This window comes from Xiphophorus maculatus, chromosome 5 (genome assembly GCF_002775205.1).
Source record: "Xiphophorus maculatus strain JP 163 A chromosome 5, X_maculatus-5.0-male, whole genome shotgun sequence".
Classification (NCBI taxonomy): Eukaryota; Metazoa; Chordata; class Actinopteri; order Cyprinodontiformes; family Poeciliidae; genus Xiphophorus; species Xiphophorus maculatus.
In genome coordinates this window covers 31,107,343-31,118,240 of record NC_036447.1, presented here as the reverse complement: position 1 = coordinate 31,118,240, position 10,898 = coordinate 31,107,343, and the positions used below count along the sequence as shown (strand labels likewise).

General features: G+C 38.6%; 1 protein-coding gene across 3 annotated transcripts; it reads left to right on the top strand.

Moving 5' to 3' along the window:
* Positions 1 to 2,372: 2,372 nt before the first annotated feature.
* LOC102220456 (mitochondrial dynamics protein MID51) lies at positions 2,373 to 10,631 on the top strand. Of its 3 annotated transcripts, none has more exons than XM_023333079.1 (8): positions 2,373 to 2,519; positions 4,085 to 4,232; positions 5,836 to 6,001; positions 6,103 to 6,200; positions 6,992 to 7,168; positions 7,301 to 7,464; positions 8,589 to 8,741; positions 9,525 to 10,631. In XM_023333079.1, the coding sequence occupies exons 2-8, from the start codon at positions 4,095 to 4,097 to the stop codon at positions 10,024 to 10,026; spliced, it is 1,398 nt and encodes a 465-aa protein (XP_023188847.1). In that variant the 5' UTR covers positions 2,373 to 2,519; positions 4,085 to 4,094; the 3' UTR covers positions 10,027 to 10,631. The 3 variants fall into 3 exon arrangements, with proteins under 3 accessions (XP_023188847.1, XP_014329150.1, XP_023188848.1); XM_014473664.2 differs by having other exon boundaries at positions 2,373 to 2,526; XM_023333080.1 differs by lacking the exon at positions 2,373 to 2,519 and adding an exon at positions 4,591 to 4,662 and having other exon boundaries at positions 4,141 to 4,232.
* The last annotated feature ends 267 nt before the right edge of the window (positions 10,632 to 10,898 follow it).

The window sequence follows — 10,898 nt, the reverse complement described above, 5'->3', positions numbered from 1 at the left end:
TGACATCACTGACATCACACAGAGGTTCTCATGGATACGATGATGTCAAACAACCTGTGTCAGGGTTTTGTTTGTTTTAGTTGCTATGAAAACACAAGGAGTTATGACTGGCGTAAGATTATTGTCAATTAAAAATGCATGCGTAGACATCTAAATTAGTAAATGTTAGTCAACAAATGTGCAGAAATTTAGGTTTTGTATTTGTCTTGTTTTCCAACTCATACATGCATGTAAAAATGGGATATTGTACATATGAGGATACTCATGAACAAATTTAAATAGTTATGGACAATCCATGAAGAGCACAGAGATCCAATAACAGAACACCACTCTGGTTTAGATCAGGCTGGCCGATCCTCCCAACCACACCCCTCCAGGTCTCACTGTCATTGCCCACGCGAGCGTTGAAATCTCAAAGCAGCATAAGGAAGTCCCCAGGAGGGCCACTCAACAGCAGCTCTTCAACAATTGGAAAAAAGGTGGGTAATCTAACCTGCTGTTTGTCAGGTAAGTACAAGCAGCAAGTGACTGAGGACAGATGGTACCACTGAGGTCCACTTTTTACAGGAATTTCAAAGATTGGGTCAGGAATTGAAGGATATCTTAAATCATCTGGACTGACTGACCATGGGAGTATCAGGGTCAACACATTGGTGTCACTGAAAAAGCATTTTCTCTTTATGTTGGAGTAGTGTGGTTGTAAAGGTAACTCACTCAAACTGTGAGCAAGCAAACACATCCAGGTCCATTTGGTCATGAGGACCATTGACACTTTCAAAAGCAACAAAGTCTTCTGATGCCTTTACTGTCAAATCCGTAGTTGTGGTTTTGATGGTAACTTTCTCATCCTTAGAGGAATCTTCCATGTCCTTTTGGTCTTCAGGGTTCAATGTCAAAATCATAGTAGTTTGATCTCTCGTCCTCAGAGCTCTCTACAAAAATGTCATTGCCTCTTGTGATATATCCTAACAACTTTTCAACTCCCTTCATAACAAGAAATCCAAGGTCCCATCACAGGCAAAAATCCTCTTAACTTGGTGTTCAGTTAAAATGGTTTGTAAAGTCAGTTTGAAGTCGTCTCTCTGGGATCGATCTACCTCCAACCAAGTTGAAAAGCAAAGCAAAGTACCATGCTAAGAGGCAGAGTGTTGACAATGTTTTATGTTGCTTGGTTCAGTTAATGAGATCTAATGAAAACTAGCAATGTTTGTTTTTCTGCAACAGCAATATGACTAACTTTAAACACTTATAAGCAGAGGCTGAAAACAGCTTTTACTTTTATTTTTTACCTTTCAATGAAAGTAAAATATATGTAATATACTATAGAAGAAACAAAAAAATTAATTTGCATTATTAAAAAACATATAAAACTCTCCATTAGTTAAGTGAGTGCATGCCACAGACATCTCTATGCATGGGAACAGAGATCCCCCAGCGCTCCAAGTTGTCCTGCTTTTCCCAAATGAAAATATGGTCACCCTAAATGATATGGACAAATGCCAATGGCATTATCTTTTTAGATAAGCAGAACAAAGAGTTTGTTCTGTTTTTAATGTTGGTTAAATTTATTTCAGCTCTAAGTATTTAATATCAAGGTGTGTTTATAGAAATGTGATTCTTTCAGATCAATTTGATTAGCAATTTTGATCATATTTCATATTTTATTGTGTCATGTAGCGCGGGTCGTGGGTCTGGGTCTTGACTCGGTCTCGACTTCCCTCAGTCTTGATCTTGACTTGGTCTTGGACCCGAAAAGTCTTGGTCTTGTCTCGGTCTTGATACACTCTGGTCTTGGTCTTGTCTTGGTCTCGGGTTAGATGGTCTTGACTACAACACTGGTGTGAAGTGCTTGGAGTCCTCTGGAACTGATAAAGTACTATCTCTACAATTGGAGGCCATTTTTATTAACCTGGAGCATTAAAAGGGCCCTCCAGAAAAGAAACAAAGGGCAAGGTGTATCTTGGGCATACATTTGATACATTATTATAAACATCTAGAAATATTTCATGAATAGAGAGTAGTAGAAAAAAAAGCAGAGAGAAGAAACAAGCAGTCTGTCCTACCCCCATAAAAAGCTCAGAATAAGCTACCTGTGGCCAGTGTCATCAAGATTAGTTTATGACTAGTCTTAAAGCTAGACACAGTTTTTGTCTTATGGACACAAAATTGAAAGCTGGCTCCACAGAAAAAAATAACTATTTTTTTTTTCAGTTTGATCTGAAAATTAGAAATTGACAGCCAAAATTTGAGAAATATGACTAGTACGTCTCGTTTACGTAAGTTTACTAGCGATATAAAGTTCTTACTGCTCACTGTAATATTATTGGTTGGTCACTAGAGGTAGCTGCTGAGTCTCCACAAACTAAGTGAAGTGAACACAAGAAGAAGTCAAAGCAAACAGCTGTTAGCATAATGGCTATGACAGTTTATAAAAGAACTTAGTTTTTTCTTGTAAAAGGTAGCTAACTGCGTTTTTTTCACCAAACATTCATGGTTTGAGGAGCGCACAGCTCTCTGCTGTAAGTGGTGAGTATTTTTAATACCTTATATAACTTGGCTGTCATTTAGAGCTGACCTAGCTAACTAGCTAAACTAGCTATCAGAAGTGGTAGTCGTTATTATTTGAAATGGGGATTAAAGTGTAAAATATCTTTGTAATTTTAGAGCCAGGTAATGTTATTCATATTCAGAGTGACGGGACATGTCGTAAAATAAAATACATTTTTGCTCTTTGTTGCCTTTCAAAAGATGTTTTGATGTTTGTCTTCAAAACAATACATCTGTTATTGTTATCTATTATTTTCTGGTGCAGTTTGACCTCAAGCCTTGTAACAGGGTGAAACTGAGATATGAACTCTATTTTGAAATATGTCGTTGCACAGACTAAAACTTCATTAGAAAGATGGTTATACATTTAACTCAGCTTAGTGTGACCTAGGCAACGTTCAGCTTTATAAATAGAGCATGTACCCTGTTCTTCTGACCGAAATAGAGGCCACGTACTTCATAATCCAAAGTAATGCTTCAAGCTTTTTGTGGATGTGTGGGCGCTCTCGATTTCTTCGTACTTTTTTTACATTTTTATTTACGTTTCTGGCATTTATATCAGATTATTTAACACTTGTATGTCCACAAAGACAAGGCCAGTAATTGATTAAACGTGTTTTAAGCTAAATTATCAGACCTGAAACTATGATATTAGGCTGTATAACAATACAGTCTAATATGACTGGCTGTGTTTACCTTTCGGTAAATCAAAAGGTGTGCAATGGGCGACTTTTTTTTTTTTTGGTTTGATGAAAGTGTGTAATGAAGCAGCGATTTACAGTGAGGAAGATATCACCTTATGCATCTGTATTCTAACTAAGAAAAAGAAAAGCAATTCTGTTCAATGAATATTTTAAGCCAATCGCCAAAACTGAGACTGGGCGCAATTGAATATGTCTTGGTTCTCAGAGGATTTTTTATTCAACTTTAATCAAAGAGAGTTCCTCAGTTTTGTCTGATAAATATGCAAGTCAAGTTATTCATTTCCAGACAACGCTGGATCAGTATCCTTCATCGTTAGCCCTTTGTGGACTATATAGGTTTTTCTAATGCACCTAAGTTGTCAAGCTTGCAGTATTTTGCATTCCTGAAGTAAGAGTTGACGTTACCTGTTTAACATCTATGTGTATGAACTGTCAAAGCTGTTTAAATTATTGCATAACAGGCTGTGTAGCTGGTGACCACATAATAAATCAGCTGATGTATGCAGATGATACTTTGTCCATACAGTGCTGCAGTCCTACTATGAGCCTAATACTGCCATCTGTCTGTAAATAAAGCTGTGTAGATGTGGGCTGCTGAGATCAGGCAGATCTACCTCAAGATTGGGGAATGCCATTATTATTTATTTAAAACTCAATGATCAATGTAGAACATATCATCATATTTATTATTTGTATGTGTTTGTTTTTATCTCTTTGTACTACGGACTTTTCTTGTGTTAGGAATAAAGATGTATTGATTAAGAGAAATGTAACTGTTCTCTTCTGACAGCTAATGTCACATGTTTCTGTTATTTGTTTTTTTCCAATCATAGAAAACGAGCCATGAACTTCCAGGGCAGTCGAAGGAGAGGAGAAGATGGCGTTGCCACGGTGATTGACTTCCTGCTGTCCAACGCTCGGCTGGTTCTGGGAGTCGGAGGAGCTGCTCTGTTGGGCATTGCTACGTTGGCAGTTAAAAGAGTAAGTGTTCCTGAGGTTTTTAGTGCAACATCACTACACCTTTACCAGTCTGTCTGTCATGCATGTGGAAAAGAAGGGATTTAGGAGGTGCAGAAATTGACATATGACTCAAATAATCAGGTTTCTACTTATGAATTCCATTGTTGTGTCGCTTTTGAACTTGAGTTCAGACCAGAACCAAAAGACCTGAGTGGTCTGGAAGGTTGATACAACAACAGCAAGTTTTTAATGTACTGTATTTTGGTATTAATCTTTTCAGTAATATATAAGCTAACAGAAGTATTTTAAAGTCTATTCTCTGAGCTCCAATGTAAGAACTTTAGAACTGGTGTGATGTGCTCTATCTTCCTGGTTTTAGTGAGAATGCGAGCAACAGCGTTCTGGATCAGCTGCAGCTGTCTTGACTCTTTGTGTGTCTCTGAGGATGCAGGTCAGAGTTCATCACTATACAACAACTTTGGGGTGTTCAGTAGTAGTTTCTAGCGGTAGTAACTGAAGCTCAGCACTGACTCTTGATCGTTTTTCTTTAGGAATAACTGTAGTTTTGTTTCTATTCAGCTGATGGCTTATGGCACATACATTCATTGATTTGTTTTATACATCTGTTCAGTGCTTGAATGTTTTCTGCACAGTGATGGTAGCGAATAATCTTACTTGTTATAACCTGAGTTAGTGGGATCATGTCGATATTGAATAAGATGTGTCCCAGGATTGAGAAAGAAAGAAATTCTGTTCTTTATGTGAGATTCACTTCAGTCAACAGTGTGAAATGCTGTGCTGACGTAAAACAGAACCAACATTGTGACTCTTCCACAGTCTGTGTTTATGTGGATGTCATTAAACTCTGCCCTCATGGAAACTGGACTGAGAGACATCAAAGCGATTTGTCATCGTTAGGAAGCCATTTTACTGTTGAAACAGCTTTTTCAATAGTTTTACTGATGAATGGAAGGTTGGAGATTGGCCTGTAATTCTTAGTTATCTGTCCAGATTGTTCTTTTTAATCAGTGCTTTGAAAAGAGCTGTTTTTAAAGCCTGGGGGGAAACACATGATAAGAGCTATGAGTTTACTATTTGAATCAGATCAGCTACAATAACAGGCAGAAATATAAGGAAAGCTGTGGGTATGATATATAGTTGACAGGAGGTGGAGCTGAATTGATTTATAATTTCTTCTAAGTTTTTTATTTTTTGGTTGAGTTTGTAGAATGTTATTTTGTCCAGATTGGTAGTGGGCTTGATATTGATGCACAGATTATCCCTCTAATTTTCTGAATTTTCTACGTAAAAAAGTTAGCCAATTCATTTCAGGGCCTGGTAGTGTGGAGTTTGGATGCCAAAGTAAAGTCATATAGTGTTATGACTACATAGTTTTTCTAATCTAAAAGGCCATTTTAAACATGAGGGAAACACACTTCTTTTTGACTTTTAACAACTGCCCTTTATATATATACACTGTATATATTCGTTTAAATATATATAAATGTAAAGACTTCTGGTTGGGGGTGTAAATTAGTTTTCCGTTTTGGAAAACTAATATATGAAAATAGTTGGTGTATTCATCTCTGACTAGAGGTCTAAAAAAACGAGTGTTTGTGTTTAGCTGATCGAGCGTGCAGGCCGTGCAGCAGAAAATGAGAAGGTGGAGCAGAAAATGGCAGAGAGCTGGGAAGAGCTGAGTTTAGTCTCTGCTTCTCCAACATTGCTCAGGAAGGGAATAGAGGGCGTTGTAATGAAGCACGTCTCTAAGGCAACTAAACAACAGACAGGTATGGATGACATTTTGATGACACAAAATGTACCATTTCCTGATTTTATTTTTCTTTGTCAACACACTGATGTTACATGCCAGCTATTTTCTCCTAACCAGCTGATCTCTGCCAAAACCTTGAAGTGTCCTCTTCTGAAGTTCAGCCTAAACATGAAGCAAAGTCTAAGAAGTCCCAGCTTTCTGTGCTCACACTGCAGGTACAGTTCACCTCTGATCTAATCAGAACTTACATGATAAAATCAAGTCATAACACCTGCACTGTTGGGAGCTGCTGTTTATGTTGAGGAGTTTTGATAAAACTTGCAAAATACGTATCTGAACACAAGCTAAAGAAGACTCCATTTTACTTATATATTGCACTTTTAGATGTTTGAAATGCTGCTGCTAAGTAAATATTGAGCTTTTATGTAATCATTTGAAACTGAGCTAAAAGCCTTATCAATCTTTGTTGATTGTTGCAATCAACAAATATCTGTTGAAGTCCCTTTAACAGAAAAATCCTCATAATAATCACACTTTAGATTTGTGATCATTATGTTATTGCTACCTGGTGTCATTTTTTGCACTTAACAACACATATATAGATGAAATATTAGGCTTGTCGCCATAATAAATTTTGCAACTCCACACAGGTTAATATTTAGTCCAGATTTAAGTATCCAAAATTAATAAACAAAACAACAGAACAAAAAATAAAGTGAATTAAGATTTATCTTTAAACATTGCCCGTCAAAACTGTGGCTTGTTGGGAACAATTCACTGGACTCTAGACAGTTTTTGATAGAAGGAGAGAAGAACAATAAATCATGCAATTGGAAATTATTGAGTTTGTTTTAATGATTAATTAATTTATTGCTTATTGCGACAGGCCTATGAAATAATGCACTTGATGAATGAAACAATCTTAAGACTTGTGTAATTGTTTTTCCTTTTGCTGTCTCTTGTTGAAATATTGTGTATGTCAAATATTGTCTTTGAAATGGCTCAGGAGCGTCTGCAGCAGTACTACTCCAGCAGGGTGGTGCTGGCTCCACATGAGGTGGAGAAGGCTCAGTCTCTGGCTCTGGATATCTGCACTGAGATCCAGGGCTTTCTCCACAGCCGTCATCCGGACATGCCTCTGGGAGAAATGAACCTCGGAGGTTCTCTCCTGGATGATTTACAGGTAACTTTGCATAAATGGTCATTTCTTCTCTTGTTTGGAGATGCAGTTTTTCATAACTGGCATCTTTTTTTGTTTTGTAGCAGGGTGTTGCAAAAATCTTCCCAGAGTGTTTTAATGTGTGTTTATATTTAGGTGGTCAGTGCAGACCATGCATGTCTGCTGGTGCCTCTGCACCTGGAGCCTTCATTATGGCGCCTCATTCCTGGGGAGGAGACGCTCCTAACACATCCTTTGCACTGGATGGTCCGACGGATCAACCTGGAATATTTCCCTAGAGGACACAGTTACTGGGACAGGTGATCTCACACACATTAAACAATGTCATGGTGTGTTGTAAGTAGGGCTATCAATGTGAACATGTGCGATTAAAATGAACATTTTAGGATGTTAATATTGCATAGTGCAGATTAACTGAACTACTTATATCGAGCTAAAGTCTCTCCCCTGCAGAAGGTTACCTAGTTCACAGCAGCAGATTATGAATTCCACACTGCAACAAACCACAGCAAAAAGTGAAAGTTTTCAGCAACAGCAGACAGCAACTAAAGTTGAAAATGTTTAGCCAGCGTGTCACATTTACATGTATGAGGTCAAACTTTCACATGTATGAATTATGCCGACTGGATGAGGACTGTTGCCTCATTCCACAAGTTCCATAGGAAATGAATGGAGAGAAACATTTATAAATTAATGTTTAAAACAAAATGACTTCCTTTAAACTTTCCTGAGTATTAAAAACCTGAAACACTGAGAATCTTCAGAGATCTTTGGTTTGAGACAATAAAACATTTTCTTAAACAGCTTTTTGAACCTGTGCATACCGTGGTGGTTTTTTGATCTGAGTTATCTGGGCATTTGCTCAGGGCAGCATCAGAAAGGGGAGGGGAACCCGAGATGTAGAATATAAAATATCTACTAGTTGTCCCCTGAACAAGTTTGCTACTTCTTGAATGCATGTGCAGTGGAGAAAGCTTGAGTACAAGGAGATTACATTACCTGCTTTCTGCTGCAAAAACCCAGATAACTGCTTGCACTTTAATTGGGTGGAGTGCAGCAGAAGGATGAGTTTGCTTAGGGAAGAACCACAACTGTTCATACTGATATTTCAAGATTAGAGAGTTAGGCATAGTGATTAATCGTGATTAATCACAGTGCTAGTGTGATTAAGCTGACTATATTTTTTTAATCGATTGACTACAGTAGTTAGGTCTTAATTTGTATTATCACAAGTTCTTTTGATTTGATTATAAATTCACAGTTAATCTATCTTAACTAACCTAACCACAACTTGGTTCCTGTTAGCTTGTCTGTTTAGTTTTAGGATCAGCAAAATTCAGTTACTCTGGAGTCAAAACAGGGGGATACTGCTGATGAATATGTTTTGTGTTCAGCTTGACATGTCTACCTTTGGATTTTGTAGGTACTTGGTGGGAGGTTACCTGTCAGCAGAGACTGTGGTGAACATGTTCAGTAAGGCTGTCATGGAAACTGCAAACTGGCCGTCAATCAGCAGCACTTTGGACTGTCAGGTCAGACCGGTCCTGGGAGGGCCTGAGCTGAGGCTGGAGATCCGGTGTGTGTGTGTGTGTGTCCTTGATGTTTCAAACTTGTTCACTGAGCTCCTCCCATGGTAGCTTTTTGTATACTAACATGTTGCATTTTAACTTTTAACTGATTTATTTTGTGAATGTTGAATTCATATTATGGATTGTTCTGTATCCATACATTAACTTTAGGATTTCTATGTGGTTGCCAACTTTGCTAAATCCAACATATTTCCAAAATAACAAAGCTTGGAAGTCTAAAAGAAGAAACAGAACAATTTTCTGCTATCTGCAGTGATAAGTATCTCACAGATACTGAAAATAGTTTTCATGGAGTTTTCCTCCCTCAGTAACAAGAGTTTGATGGATTTATTTGTAAATATATATAGTATTAAGAATGATACATTCAACATATGAAACCTTATGTTATTATCAAATGTGTGCCTCTAACTGGGCTTTTGATTACATGTGTCTGCTTAGGATATTCACATTCCTCTGTGTGTGTGTGTGTGTGTGTGTGTGTGTGTGTGTGTGTGTGTGTGTGTGCGTGCGTGCGTGCGTGCGTGCGTGCGTGCGTGCGTGCGTGCGTGCGTGCGTGCGTGCGTGCATGTGTGTGGGGGTATGGGTGTGTGTGTGCGCGCATGTGCATGTGTGAATGCTGTCCAGTGAACTGGAGGTACTGTGTATTTACTGAACAGAAAATATTTTATTTTTGAGTTGATCTAGCTGCACATTGGCAGATTTTGATCATCAGCTGATTGAAATTGTAAAATGGTGAAAATGTTTTTACACCTGTTTTTGTGATCCTACAGGCCTGAAAGCGAAGCAGAGAGCAGCAACCAACCGCTCTTCATCTCCATGTTGCCCGTCCTCCGGGAGGGCGATGTAGTCCTGACTGCCCAGCCTCAGCTCACCTCCCCCTGGGTAAACGCCTGGCACCTCTCCCTCTACCCTTGGGAGACTCGGCGCCTGGCCCAACTGGACGCCGGCGACGCCGGCTGCCGCAGGCTGATGCTTAAAATCCTGAAGGCCGTGTGCAAACTGAGCCCACCTCTGCGACACCTCCAGGCCGCCCCGCTAACCAACCTGATCCTGCACCTCAGCGACAGCGAGAGCGACTGGTCTAAGAACAGCCTTGATGTCAGATTCCAGCAGTGTATCACTGAGCTTATTGGTCATCTAGAGCAGGAGGCGTTACACAGTTACTTCAAACCGGCCGTCAATCTGCTCAATGGTCTGTCTGAGGATCAAGTAGACCAGATGGGCTTTATGCTCTACTGTGCAGTGTCAGATCCTGACATATTGCTCATTTGACTCCCTGGACCTCCACAGAGATTCAGAAGTTCCTTTGATGCCAACAGCTGCAGTCCCTGTGACAAGGCAGATGACGCGTCTGCAGAGCGATTGTCAGCGTGATGCTTAAACTGGGAAAAGTCCAAACAGAAGACAAATCGTGCCAATGGACAAAATGGAGGACAAAACGTTAATACTTTGGGATGCAACTCTGCTGCCAGTTTCCTTTTTTTTTTTTTTTTTTTGCACATTCATAAATTAAAGGCTTTTATTTCTGTTTGTGTATTTGCAGTATTGCTCCATTATTTTTTTTAAAAATCATTTGAATACTCTACCTATGCAGGACAGAGAACCTCCGCAGCATGGGTTTGATAAATGTGTTTGATCCTCATTTGGATTTGTTTAACTTTATCTGAAAAACAATCATGCGCCAACATTTTGTGTTTTCTTTCTTGACTTTGCAGTTCATGTCAAACATTAATTTATCTCAAGTTTCATCATTTTATGCACTTCATAAACAATGTAACCTTTGTGGGCATATCTCATCTGATTTTGGTTGAATGTTTCTTGTGTGTGTGGATGTGAGGATGAAAGCAAATAAAATATTAATGTCCTTATTTACCCTACAATCTTGCATAGTGTTTGCTGTCCATATCACATCAGTATAGTAATGGTAATCAGATAAATAAACCAGCTTCCCCAGTAATTAAAGGTAGACTTAAATTTGTGTTAATATTCATGATTTGTTCTCCATTATTTCAGATTTAGTTTTCAGCATCTGCATAACACTATAAAACAGCTTTGGAGACTTTTAGATTTAGAGGTAAATACATGTTTTTTATTTATTGTGTAGCTATAAAGTAAACCAGTGAGATTATGGAACTGACAAGAAG

Excerpts from the sequence above, each read along its gene's own strand:
- LOC102220456 (XM_023333079.1), top strand. The coding sequence starts at position 4,095 with ATGAACTTCCAGGGCAGTCGAAGGAGAGGAGAAGATGGCGTTGCCACG. Across the intron at positions 4,233-5,835 it reads CTACGTTGGCAGTTAAAAGA|CTGATCGAGCGTGCAGGCCG; the intron begins GTAAGTGTTCCT and ends GTTTGTGTTTAG. Across the intron at positions 8,742-9,524 it reads GAGCTGAGGCTGGAGATCCG|GCCTGAAAGCGAAGCAGAGA; the intron begins GTGTGTGTGTGT and ends GTGATCCTACAG.